This window comes from Erinaceus europaeus, chromosome 3, assembly GCF_950295315.1.
Source record: "Erinaceus europaeus chromosome 3, mEriEur2.1, whole genome shotgun sequence".
Taxonomy (NCBI): Eukaryota; Metazoa; Chordata; class Mammalia; order Eulipotyphla; family Erinaceidae; genus Erinaceus; species Erinaceus europaeus.
Window position 1 is genome coordinate 66,291,533 of NC_080164.1, and position 14,448 is coordinate 66,305,980.

General features: G+C 42.1%; 1 protein-coding gene across 1 annotated transcript in view; it reads right to left on the reverse strand.

The window, feature by feature from the left end:
• The window catches only part of ACOXL (acyl-CoA oxidase like), a 361,479-nt gene that overhangs the window by 48,727 nt on the left and 298,304 nt on the right, over positions 1-14,448 (reverse strand). Inside the window, exon 17 of the mRNA XM_060188434.1 lies at positions 13,279-13,349. Coding sequence (XP_060044417.1) covers positions 13,279-13,349 — 71 coding nt within the window. The remainder of the gene's footprint in view (positions 1-13,278; positions 13,350-14,448) is intronic.

Below are 14,448 nucleotides of genomic sequence, written 5' to 3' on the forward strand. Positions count from 1 at the left end.
TTTGTCCAAAAGAATTGAAATCAGTGATTCAAACAATTATCTGTTCACCCATGTTCATAATATGAGACTCTGGATTTTATTTAAGCCTTGTTTTAGAACATTTTGTGGTACTGCCCCAACAGAGAAGGCAGATACATTATAGCCCATTTGATGATCAAGCTGGGGGCATGATTCTCCTTTCTGTGGGTGGAGATGGGAATTCTGGCTGATATCACCCAGGCTGGGGATGTAGATGCTATTTCTTTTTTAAAAATATTTATTTATTTATTCCCTTTTTGTTGTTGTCCTTGTTGTTTTTTATTATTGTAGTTATTGATGTCATCATTGTTGGATAGGACAGAGAGAAATGGAGAGAGGAGGGGAAGACAGAGAGGGAGAGAAAGACAGACACCTGCAGACCTGCTTTAGCACTTGTGAAGCAACTCCTCTGCAGGTGGGGAGCCGGGGGCTGGAACCTGGATCCTTATGCAGCTGGTCCTTGCACTTCGTGCCACCTGCGTTTAACCCGCTGTGCTACCGCCGGATTCCCTATGCTCTTTATTTTTGAGCTCCACCTGGTCTCCAGAGACACAGCCAGTGACTTCCTCACACTGGGTAGTGGTAGAAGTACAAAATTTCCACTTGACCTTTTCTGATGTCACCATAGTAAAGGAAAGAAGCAATCTGTTACAGCTGGCTGAGGAAGCCATTCTTCCAGGTGGTCTCCAATGACACAGCAGGTCTCCTTACTGCCAAATGTGGATGAAAAACCCAGCTCCCCCTGGGGTTCCTTTGACTCAATCTTTGAGCTTCCCAGTTGGCCTTCTTTGGATTTTCCTATGCTTGCTCTACAGATAATGCCCAGAGCTTTTTGGTGGAATCAGAGGACAGAATAGGGATGAATATGGCCTCTTCACTTTCCTGGACACAGAAGACTACATTTCATAGACATCACGAAACTGGGTTTTGTTTTTAACCCAATCTGACAGTTGTTTACTCTTAATAATAAGTCTTTCTTACTTCTATAACTGGTCTTAACTCTGACATTTAATGTTAGGTTAAATGTTAAGTCCTTTCAGAAAACAATGTATCAACCCAATAGATACTTATCAATAGATTCTAATCAATAGATTCTTCCTAATTGCCTTTCCCATCAAATTTGGGTTTCAATAAAACATCACTTTGCCTCATCCCTATCCCATCCTTCTTACAGTCAGAGAAGGACTGGAAAGAATTTCCTGAGTATAAATATACTCCATGAGAATATCAGAGAAGCAAGACCAATTGACATTGTGCTGACCATTTTGGGGGCATTTATTTTTTTTTAAAAAAGTATTTCCCTTTTCCCCTCTTTGTTTCTCCCCCTCCTTATCTCTGTTATTTAGTTTGTTTATTTTCACAGTTCTTTTTCTTTTTTTTTAACCAGAGCCCTTCTTGGCTCTGACATATAGTGGTGTTGGGGATTGAATCTGGGCTCTCAGAGTCTACCATGGTGCTATGCCCTGGTCACAGCCCTCCTTAGTTCCATTAAAAATATATTGAAGGCATCATGTTAAGAGAAATGAGTCAGAAACAGAAGGAAGAATATGGGATGATCTCACTCACAGGCAAAAGTTGAAAAACAAGATCAGAAGAGAAAACACTAAGTAGAACTTGGACTGGAGTTAGTGTATTGCACCAAAGTAAAAAATTCTGGGGTGGGGGGGGAGGGGAGAGAGTTCAGGTCCTGCAACATGATGGCAGAGGACCTAGTGGGTGGTGCATTGTTATGTGGAAAATTGAGAAATTTTATGCATGTACAAACTATTGTATTTAATGTCAACTATAAAATATTAATCCCCCAACAAAGAAATTTAAAAAGGAAGGCAAATTCTGAGAAAGCATATATATGTGTGTGTGTGTGTGTGTGTGTGTATTTGATAGGACAGAGGGAAATTGAGAGGAACATGGAAGATAGAAAGGAGAAGAGAGGGAGTTGGGCTGTAGCGCAGCGGGTTAAGCGCAGGTGGCGCAAAGCACAAGGACCGGCATAAGGATCCCGGTTCGAACCCCGGCTCCCCACCTGCAGGGGAGTCGCTTCACAGGTGGTGAAGCAGGTCTGCAGGTGTCTTTCTCTCCTCCTCTCTGTCTTCCCCTCCTCTCTCCATTTCTCTCTGTCCTATCCAACAACGACGACAACAACAATAATAACTACAACAATAAAACAACAAGGGCAACAAAAGGGAATAAAATAAAATAAATATTTTAAAAAATTTAAAAAAAAAGAAAGGAGAAGAGACAGAGACTGCAGCACTGCTTCACTGCTTATAAAACCTCCCCCCCCCCACAGGTGGGAACTGGAGGCTTGAACCCAGGTCCTTGCACACAGCCACTTGTGCATTTAGCCAGGTATACCTGGTCCCCCTCCTTAGCTCTTGAGACCTGACTATGCCAAATCTTCTGCTGGATCCTAAGAGACTGAAGTTGATTTAACCATCTTTTTTTTTTTCTCCCCATCTCAAAACTGATATCCATAGATCATATGTGTTTTTTTTTTATTTTTTTTTCCTCAGCCCTTGAACATTCTAGTGAAGTTAGTCCAGAAGACAGGACCTAAGGCTTATTAAGAGTGAGAGGAAAATCAGGCAGATTCAGGCAGAAGGCACCTTCATGTTTCATAAGATCTCCAGTTTTCAACCAGGGCACAGTCATGGCTGGCTGCACCCAGGGAGCTGCCTGAGGTGAGGCTGAGCACTGCCTCCTCTGGCAGCCCCATCCAGCATGTCTTCCCACATTAATCGAGTGCCAATGTCCCCTCCCCTGTGTGCTGAGAAGCCTTTTATCTACCCAGCCAATGGGCCATTCTGTTCATATTGGTAGTCTGGACTCACATCCCTGAAACTCCCTGCTGGAATGTCATGTTCTGGGTAAATTGCTCATGACAAGTATCCTGAGCACTTCACCATCTTGACCTCTTTATTTAAATGGTAAAATGATAAATTCAGACCAGATTCAGCTGTCTCCTCCCACTAACCTTGATTCCTCAGGTTCCAAGTTTACACTCTTTTTCCCACAGATGGCTTTCACTGCATCCTTCTAATATTCTTATTTGTCTCAAGCAATTTCTTCTCCTGCCCTCCATTGTGTCTTATAGAATAACCTGAAATAAAATCTTCCCCCAGAGGAAGCAAGGGAGGGGGCGCAGAGAGTTCGGAGAAGGAGTACCCTGACACATTCCCTGGACTGGCTCTATGGGGTGAGGAGCCCTGTATCTGATGAGCATTGGGATTTCTGCATTTCAGCTGGTTTAGATACTTTTTTTTTGACATTTAGCTGTTTACTTTACACTTGCCAAAGAAGTATCAAGGACAGGGCAGAGACAGTGCTCTCACATACTAATCCATGCACCCATGTGATCTGATACTCCTCTTAGGTAGTCACAGGATCTTGTACCTAATGACTTCTGACCTGGGCAGACGTTGGTTTAGTCTCCTTGGTGGGGAACTGGGGGGGGGGGGAGGGGTGAGTAGATGAGAGAAGAACAAGTCTTCTTATAGGACAGAACTTTCTCCTCATAGTCCCCTACCAAGAGTGGTATTTATCCTTGTTCCAGGGCCAGAAACCATGCTCTGGAAAGATTCCAAAGGAACTATTATCTGCTGTGTAACCTTTTAGGGACACGTGACTTTCACACTGACCTCTGGATGTCAGAGAAATTTTGCAAGTCAATGGAAAGAATATTGAAAAGTGCTATTTCAAGCCACCATCAGCATGTTAAGGAGACACATAGAGCACAGCAAGAATAGAAACTTCTGGATACTCCTCCCCTGGAGAGGCACCTGCTGAGACCCCTTCTTTGGCAATCAGTTGTCAAAACATGTCTCAGTACCCCTGAAACACTCTATAAATGGAAAACTCAGAGCACAACTTTTCACATTGACCTTATCAGTAAGGGCAGTAGAACCACACAGTTGGTTAAATTTAATTTCCTACAGAAATAGAGAGACTTAGCTCAAATGCCACCTCTTCTGGACAGGTCTTATCTAAAAATACATTGAAATCATCACTCCAGATGAGATCTCCATTCGAAACCCAAATTCCCTCCCTCCAAATTCTTAGCCCAGTACAACAAGCTTTCCCATTTGGGGTGCAATGAAATACCTACCTCGTCTATTAGTTAAGAGGTTAGCTCAGTATGAGGGTCAGCTTTTTATTAATATATCAATAGTACTCCCATTACCTAGAACAGAGTCTGGCACTTGAAAATGTTTCTTAAAAAGGAGTTTCAGCCAGTATATGCAGAAGATTACCAAAACATGTGCTCCTGTGGGCTTATCATGGGGCCTGAGAATGCAACATCGGGCATTTAGGCATTTATATCACCGAGTTAAAAAGTCAGTCCTATATATTAAGTCCATTTCCAAAGGAGGGATTATTGTCACTGAAATTTGGAGGATTTAGCTGGAGTCTTGCAGAGCCTTGGCCCAAATGTGAAACTTGCATAGAGACAGGAGCATGAATGAGGGCAGGTGGGTCTTCCTAGCACTCAAGTACAGAAATGAGAGAGAACCATGAACTGGGCAGATCTGGTCTAACACTCCATTTCTGTGTCACTAGAACCTCTTTTCCCTTGTTTAATATATATATATATATATTATATATATATTATATATATATTATATATATATAATATGTATATATATATACATATTTTACTGTTGTAGTTATTATTGTTGTTGTTATTGATGTCCTTATTGTTAGGACAGAGAGAAATGGAGAGAGGAGGGGAAGACACAGAGGGGAAGAGAAAGATAGACACCTGCAGACCTGCTTCACCACCTGTGAAGTGACTCCCCTGCAGGTGGGGAGCCAGAGGCTCAAACCGTGATTACCATGATGGTCCTTGAGCTTTGTGTCACCTGCGTTTAACCCGCTGTGCTATTGCCCGACTCCCCTTGTTTAATATTTTTAAGAGATAAATCAATAAAAGTTTTCAAGCAAGGTAGGAAGTAGAAAAGAAGCTTAGCACATAATAGCTAGTCAGTTGACATTTACGGAGTGACGCATCTTGAGGACACTGTTGGCCACATGCTCACTTCTTTGTGTGTCTCTAACTTGTAAGGCATAGACAACATGGCAGGAGAAGTATAGGAGGAGATTAAATTTCAACACCACCAACCTCTGCAGTCTTCAAAAAATGGGGTCCCAAACTGCAGAACATGGGTCTGACATTTGTTCTGGACTGAGGCTGGACATGCAGTTAAGCCCTAAAAATTATATATCTATATATATTTTTTTCCTGTGTGGGAGGTCCATCCCATGACTAGCCCAGATGACTGAGCAGTGGTTGTGGGTATTCAGGGAACCCACACAGGATGTTTGCTCCTCTGTGTTATTTGCAGGGGTATATGGCACTCTCTAAGGCAGGGGGCAAAGATGGGGTCCTGGGATATAAAAAGGAGCCATGGGCAGAAAGGTGCTTACCATGGTTTGCCCTGCAGTGGATGGGAGGTGTTTGCCATGAACTGCTGGCTGCTGGGTTTGGTGTTTAAACTAGCTACCACCTACACGCATCGAGAAAAGGAAGAAAGAACAGTTAAGAGTGCAGGAAAAAGGGAAAATCCCCACTTCGCCCACTTGACAGGCAGAAACTGCTGCTGCCAGCCGCCTGTGAAGTGGGGAGAGTCCCCTGCAAGCACCTTGCATAGGCACTGCCTTATTGGGGTGAGCGTCCCACCAGAACTGAGGAGCTGAGACACACTCTGAAGTATTTCAGCAAACAGAGACACTGCAAAGTTGTGTAGGTCACTGCCCAAAGATGGCTCCTCCTGAGGCAGAGCACTTAAAGGAGGGGGCCAGGCAAGATGAGATAGGGGTTGTGGGGGAAGCAAAGTAGGAAGTCTGTGATAATGACAAGTCAAGAAACCCTGGAGAAACACCTTCCTGGTGTGTTTCTAGACCTTCCAAGGGGAGCTTAAGTATGACTCCGTCATGTGAAAATCACTTTCTCCTTAACAAGCAGCTATTCCCTTGCTAGGAATAAGTCATGTTTTTTTTTTTTTTCTTGCAAGAACCCTCATTCCTAATAGGACAGGATTCTACTGGACAAGAAGACAATGCCTAATTCTGCAAAGATGTTGTGATGTATAAGTTTGGAGCACTGCAGGGTTGAACCATGGTGTTTATCAGGGGCTTTCAGTTTCAAGAAAGACTCAAGTGTGTCTGGATTTCCTAGAACATTATTAGACAGAGAAAGGGTTACATCTGGCCTGACCACAGAGCGCGCGTGTGTGTGTGTGTGTGTGTGTGTGTGTGTGTGTGTGTGTGTGTGCGTGTGTGTGTGTAGGTGTGTAGGTGTGATGGTCTTCCTGTTACATCCATCCAGGGTCCTCTGTACTCACCAGGGCAGCATTAATACTTACAAGTGATAAGATAAGGAAGATTCTGACAGCACTCCTGCCCACATGACTCCAATCAGTAGAGCCTTCCTGGAGAATCATCTTTGCATGTTTTCTCGATCTACACCTCAGCATATGGCATCTATACCACCAACCTCACTGGGCTATTGCACATGCCAGCTGGGAAGACAGCAGACACTAAGGCTATTCTGCTTATCATCTGCTTCACCACAGACAACCTGTCTCCTCCATAGCCTTCCACGGAGAATGGGCTGGGGCACCGTTGCTGCTGGTGGTGTGATTATCCTGCCTAACACCTGCAATTTGGGAAGCAAAGTCAATTTACTTTCCGGCTAGTAGCTTTGTTCTTGTTTTCTGCAGTAGGTGTGGTATAATATTGAATCCTACTTACAGAAGTGCCTGCCTTAACTTTTGTAGGGTGCCATCAGCCAGAGACCTGGGACAGAGTGGCCAGGAAGAGGACTTCAGAATGAAGACTGTTCTGGGCACCTGACCAATATCACTGGAGGCAGGGAGCCTTGCACTGAGACAAACCTTATTCTACTGTCTCACTCCTGTTGTAACATATCAATAAAAGCTCCTTCAATTAGCTCCACTTTCCCCCAAATGTCCTACTTGTTTCTCTAGATTTTATAAAAGGGAGTTGAAAAGGTTTAGCAGAAGAAGAACCTTGGGAAATCATAGTCCTAGTGCTAGGTCTGCTGTCTCTCACCAAATTTGGAAACCACTGCTGCTAGATGTATGAGAAATTCTCTTGAGAACATAATGAGGAAGTGTCATCACTTATATTTACTTTAGAAAATGATGGTCCAAATGCATATCGGCACCAAGACATCTGCCAATTTCTATCACCAAAAAGAAGGCATGGTGTGAGAACAAAGGCTGATGAGCATAGTAGTTCTATTGGTTGAGAGAGGGATTTAGAACTTAATTAAAAAACAGTCTAACCAAATGCTATGGTTTCCTCAGACAGTCATGGTTTATTTCTACCCATCAAGCCTCATTTTATACCTCCCACCTCATCTCCAAGTTTAATTATTATTATTATTCATTTAACCTTGTTTTATAGAATGATAAGATTTCATACATATAGTTTTACACCTATATTTGTGTGCAGATTTGGTTACTACTTTTTTTAGGTTCACAGTTAAAAACTTAATGTTTAATAGTATCACTTTCAAAAACAGTCCAGGTTTGGGTGCTAAATCCAAAAATCACTCTATTCCAAAGAAGAGCAGAAGTTATGGCTAAAAACTAATTCATCAAGGGGTATATAGGATTTGAGACTCAAAGGAAGTTAATTTCCCAAAGATGAGAGACAGGCAATAGAGGGCCATGTTTGTTAATTTCCCAGCATGTATTGAATTGCAGGGTTAGCAGTGATGTTCAGGCATACATTTTCAGAGTATGGATGCTGGAAGGGTCTTTAGAGTCATATAATTCACTTTCCCTTTTACCAGAAGATGATACCAGATGGACAGAGATCAGTGGCCTGTCACACCTAGTTCCTAGTGAATCGGACAGGAATTGTTCCTTAGTGGTTAAGCCCTGGTACTCTGTTCTGGAACAGAGATGACTGAATGATGTAACAAAGGATGAAGAGACATAGCCCCAGGGTTTGACAGTGTCACAGACTGTCCTACAGATCCAAGACTAAGAAGGAGACAAGGTTAGGTGAGGATGAGTTTCAGAGTTGCTGAGCATGCTGGGATATGAGATCTGGAGTCACAGAAGAGTGGCCAGTGGAGCTGAGGGGTAATCATCAGAGATGGAGTTAGTTGAGCAACAGAACTAAGGGAGTATAGAAATGACTGAGTAAGGCTATGAAAAGTGGATGAGGGCAAATACATACTTTATAAGTACAACATAAAGCCATTTTTCCCCTATGGTTCAAATAGCAGTGAAATCTCTCTAAACAGCAAACCCTAAGGACAGTTGTCTTACTTTTTTTCCTGATCCCACAACAAGGTATGTTGGGAAAACCATAAATCAAAAACAGTATTAACTTTTTCATGGTAAATGGGAAACTGAGTCATGGAGAAGCCTGTTTTATGGCTCTCTCAATCATCCGGGTGTGATTAGCAACAAGCCTTGAGAATAATTCCATAAACGAGTATAGCAGTCCGTCTTGTGGTTTCACCAGTATTTCTTCCCACAGTATTTTTTTCACCAGTATTTCTTCCCAGTATTTCATGGGCACAATGGTGGTGCAGGGTCTAGGTGCTTGGGTTTTCCTCTCATCTGGGTGAAGGTTTCAGAGACCCTGAGTTTCTGGTCCCAGTTCTACTGCCTATCACCTATTGGGTTGCTGGACAAGACATGATGTATTCTTCTATGCAAAAAATAAATGCACCAGGACCTTTCCGACAACCCCTTAAGTTGTGATGGTGACACAACTTAAGAAAAAGTCACATCTTTTTCTCCTCTCTCCTATGCATCCAGATGAAGACTATGGCCTTTGCTACCTCCAAAGTTTTACACTCTAATTCCATTTCTCCAGGAGTATGTGACCTCAGCTCAGTCTGTATCTGACTGCCACTTAGTCACACATTCTTATTTTGCATGCTCTCTGTAGTCTGTGGATAAAGAAGCACCATAGACCAGAATGAAATGTCTGTCTGCAGGGTTCAATGATCTCTAACATTGTACAGATGAAACAGTATGCATGTGAGATATCATTATTAAGAACATAGCATTTGCTCCAGATCTGATTTCTTTTTTGATGCTGATACTTTTTTACTCACTGAGGCTGAGTACATAAGTTTGTAGCAGACAATCAACAAAGTGACTCACTCATCCAAATAAACACATATTCAATGTTCATGCAGGCTGCTTCTGGCTAAAATGAGCAACTTCTCTCATATAATACACAATCTATACAAACCTTGCTTGCCAATGTCATACTCTTGAGGTGTTCTCTGATAAAAAAACATTTAAAAAAACCTCAATCTCCTAAAAAAAAATCATGAAATAGTCTCAGTATTACTAGTCCAGCTAAAAGCACCCCAAAGGTTGAAGCACAAAATAATGAGGTCAGGGAGTTGGGCAGTAGCACAGCGGGTTAAGCACAGGTGGCACAAAGCGCAAGGACTGGCTTAAGGATCCCGGTTTGAGTCCTCAGCGCTCCACCTGCAGGGGAGTCGCTTCACAGGTGGTAAAGCAGGTCTGCAGGTATGTATCTTTCTCTCCTCCTCTCTGTCTTCCCCTCTTCTTTCCATTTCTCTCTGTCCTATCTAATAACGACAACATCAATAACAATAATAAGACAAGGGCAACAAAAAGAAAAATAAATATTAAAAACATTAATGCACAAATTAATGAGGTCAACATCCAAACACTATTTAAGGAAATAATCACAAGAGTAAGTAAAGAGTTTGAAAGAATTGTCATCAGAATGCAGAAACAACAAATGAGACTCTGGAAGAAAACACTAATTATCTCAAGGTTATTAGAGAGCTGAAAGCTGAAATACCTGAGCTAAGAACTAGCTGAACAAGCTAAAATAGTATCAAAACAGGGTAACAAAATAGATGAACTTCAGAAAACAGTAGAGGGAAGAGAGAATAGAATAAGTGAGGCTGAAAACAGAATTAGCAAGATCGAGGATGAATTAGAGACAACTAAAAACAATACCTATTGGTAGAGGAGAAGTCAAACTCTCCCTATTTGCAGATGACATGGTAGTATACATAGAAAAACCTAAGGAATCCAGCAAGAAGATTTTAGAAATCATCAGGCAATACAGTAAGGTGTCAGGCTACAAAATTAATATACAAAAGTTAGTAGCATTCCTCTATGCAAACATTGAGTTAGAAGAAGATGAAATCAATTCCTTTTACTATAGCAAAAAAAAAAAAAATTAAAATATCTAGGAATAAACCTAACCAAAGAAGTGAAAGACTTGTATACTGAAAGTTACGAGTCACTACTGAAGGAAATAGACAAAGACACAAAGAAGTGGAAAGATATTCCATGTACCTGGGTTGGAAGAATTAACATCATTAAATGAATATACTACCCAGAGCCATGTAAACACTTCATGCTATCCCTATCAAGATCCCAAGCACATTTTTAGGAGAATAGAACAAATGCTACAAATGTTTATCTGGAACCAGAAAAGACCTAGGATTGCCAAAATAATCTTGAGAAGGAAGAACTAAACTGGAGGCAATACACTTCCAGATCTCAAATTGTATTATAGAGCTGTTGTCATCACAACTGCTTGGTACTGGAACATGATTAGACATACTGACCAGTGGAATAGAATTGAGAGCCCAGAAATAAGCCCCCACACCTATGGACATCTAATCTTTGACAAAGGTGCCCAGACTATTAAATGAGGAAAGCAGAGTCTCTTCAAAAAATGGTGTTGGATAGAATGGGTTGAAACAAGCAGAAGAATGAAACTGAACTGCTATATTTCACCAAACACAAAAATAAATTCCAGGTGGATCAAGGACTTGGATGTTAGACTAGAAACTATCAGATACTCAGAGGAAAATATTGGCAGAACTCTTTTCTGCATAAATTTTAAAGGCATCTTCAATGAAACGAGTCCAATTACAAAGAAGACTAAGGCAAGCATAAACCTATGGGACTACATCAAATTAAAAAGCTTCTGCACAGCAAAAGAAATCACTACCAAGCCAAGAGACCCCTCACAGAATGGGAGAAGATCTTTACATGCCATACATCAGACAAGAGGCTAATAACCACAATATATAAAGAGCTTGCCAAACTCAACAATAAGAAAACAAAAAAACCCATTCAAAAATGGGGAGAGGACATGGACAGAATATTCACCACAGAAGAGATCCAAAAGTCTGAGAAACAGGTGAAAAAATGCTGCAAGTCTTTGACTGTCAGAGAAATGCAAATAAAGACAATGAGATACCACTTCACTCCTGTGAGAATGTCATACATCAGAAAGATAGCAGCGCAAATGCTGGAGAGGTTGTGGGGTCAAAGGAATCCTCTTGCACTGCTGGTGGGAATGTCAATTGGTCCAACCTCTGTGGAGAGTAGTCTGGAGATCTCTCAGAAGGCTAGAAATGGACCTACTCTATGATCCTGCAATTCCTCTCTTGGGGATAGATCCTAAGGAGCCCAACACATCCATCCAAAAAGATCTGTGTACACATAATGTTCTTAGCAGCACAATTTGTAATAGTCAAAACCTGGAAGCAACCCAGGTGTCCAACAACAGATGAGTGGCTGAGCAAGTTGTGGTATATATACACAATGGAATACTACTCAGCTATAAAAAATGGTAACTTCACCATGTTCAGCCAATCTTGGATGGGCCTTGAAAAAATCATGTTGAGTGAAATAAGTCAGAAACACAAGGATGAATATGGGATGATCTCACTCTCAGGCAGAAGTTGAAAAACAAGATCAGAAAAGAAAACACAAGTAGAACCTGAACTGGAATTGGCATGTTGCACCAAAGTAAAAGACTCTGGGGTGGGTGGGGGGGGTAGAGTACTGGTCCAAAAAGGAAGATGGAGGACCAAGTGGGGGTTGCATTCCTATGTTGAAAACTGAAAAATGTTATGTACAAACTATTGTATTTACTGTCGAATGTAAAACATTAATCCCCCAATAGAGAAGAAAAATATTTTTAAAAAAGAACTTCAAAATAAATAAATAAATAAAATTTGTAAAAGGCACAGACTGAGCCGGCATGTGAAAAAGCAGGTCCTTGGGGAATGGACCTCAGGGAAAGGGGGCTAACAGTTCAAGCCAGGATCTCATCATGCGGAGATAAGCTGCTATGCCCCTGAATTTACACCATAAAATTGCCACATTAGCCTCATGACCCTGGTGGGACAAGTCTCCCACACAAACTTGACATTTGGTATTTGGTATCACCGATTCATTATTATGAAACAAGCATCACTGAAAGTTAAAAAAAAAAAAAAAGACAGACCCAAAATATCACACCTTAGGCAAATGAGTTGAAAAATCCCTTATAGCAACACCCTATTTTTCCACCCATTTCTGTAGTCAGAGGACACCTGGCATGATGTTGAGGTAAAGAAATGCCACTCCTGCTGCACATGGCTCCCTGGTGGTCCAGAATTGCAATGACATCACGGAAAAGCACGGTCATTCAAGGTCAGTCTCAGTACAGTTTCTTAGTGAAAAACTCGAGTCGTAGTTGTTGGTGGAAAACTGTGTACACAGCTTTGTGATTTGCTCAAAGTTGCTGCTTTCTTCCATCAAAGGCAACATTTACATGAAATGCCTGAACACTGCTGACCAGGTTCCCCTATACTCTTGACTCACTTGGACATCCAACATAAACTTAGGTCACACTACAACTCTACCCTTTTGTCATTGGGACAGAAATCAAACATAGTTACGAAACAATAATGATGATGATGATGATAAAAATAAATGTGTGTTTTCTACTCCAGGGCCAGGAATCTGTAGCATAAAGATACCTATTGCGTGGCTAAACAAAGAAAGTCTCATTTGTGTAGCATCCCCCAGGGTGACAAAAGTGAGGATGTGGCAGACACCAAATGTTCAGAATCTTTTGTTTTAATTAAAAAGTATGGTGGGAGCCGTGGAATTTGGCTGAGCCTCATAAATCTGCTGATGGAATCAAGGCTCTGTCAGATAAGCTTAAACAGAACCCACGGAGCCCCCTGGAGAATTGCACAGCCTTCCCGCTAGTCGCTGACACCCACCCTCCTGTCACTCCGCTGCACTTTGTGGACACGGCAGTGCTCATTAACCAGCAGCCCTCCTACCTACCGATGACAAGTCTATCCCTGTGGAGCACAAAATTCAGAGATGATAAATTCACTCCTGCTTATAAAAAATGAAGGCCTCTTTAGGGCACTCCAAATGTGGTGAGCCTTCAAGGAAATCGGTGCTCTAGCTGATAACCTACCTTCATTAGCAAGGCCTGGTCCTCCTGGTCAGGACAACTCCTCACTGCCAGGGAGAACTGCTCTAAGGTAACTGGAAGAGAAGAAATAGAGAGAATGAGTGACCTCCCTTCAGATCCTGAGCACCTCTGGCATGGTGGAAGAACAGTGTGGTAACAACAGATACAGGCAGCCCAATTCCCTATGTGATAGGATAAGGTCCCACCTGTTCTCCTGGTGGGGCTGGGTCATGTTACAGTGAATTCACTGCATCAACTGGGACAACTACAGCAGTGCCCATAGTCACTCCCACAAGCTAAGCTCCATCCAGAATTATCAGGAGTGTCTGGGTTCAACCTCCAAATGACCCACCTTGTCCCCCCAGGATCACACTGTATGCCTGTTTTCTGTGAGTTCTGTCTAGAGGGGTCACTGCCTTTGTAAACGTGACAGTGCTAACTTGTCTACTCACTGTTCCATCATGCTTCCCACAACTTTCAGTCTGCTCTTGGTGTGAGTCATCTGGTCCCTGTGGTGCCTCAAGCAAACCCCACAAACTCCCCCCAAGATATTTCAAGTCAGGATTCCCTGTCCCTCCATCTTCAACAGAATGGCTTTAAAAAGGCTTGGAAGAAATTATTTTAATGGTCTATGTAAACTAGCCATGAAAGTTCTAAAAATATTACACAACTCACACAAATTGCACACTCTTCCAGTACACTGGTGACCTAGCTGTCATCAAAGGCCAACTTGTGTACAATCCCATTTTATTTTGGTCTAACTAACCACCAAACCACAAACTGCCTTCCTTGCATGCTGTTTGGACTGTATTGCTTCATTCTCCTGTCACCCACTGACTCAAATCTATTTCTTTCAGCAGACAAGGCCTCAGTTTAGTTAACCCATTTCTGAACCTCTTATTTCCAGACCCAAAACTGTGTTTACTCTTTATACCATCATAGTCCCTCACTGCCATCTGGTGGGCACAGTCCTGCCTCTTGTCATTGAGCAAAGCTCAGTCCACCCACTTGAGCTTCACAAGCCTCTCATCCACCTACACAAATCCATTGACTGCCCCTGGTCTTAAGCCCAACCTCCACAGAACTCACAAAGGTGGGAAGAGCTGTGTCTAGTATTGAGACTAAAGAAAAGCCTGCTTCCCCTGTTTGGAACCCAAGAATGCGATGTTAAGT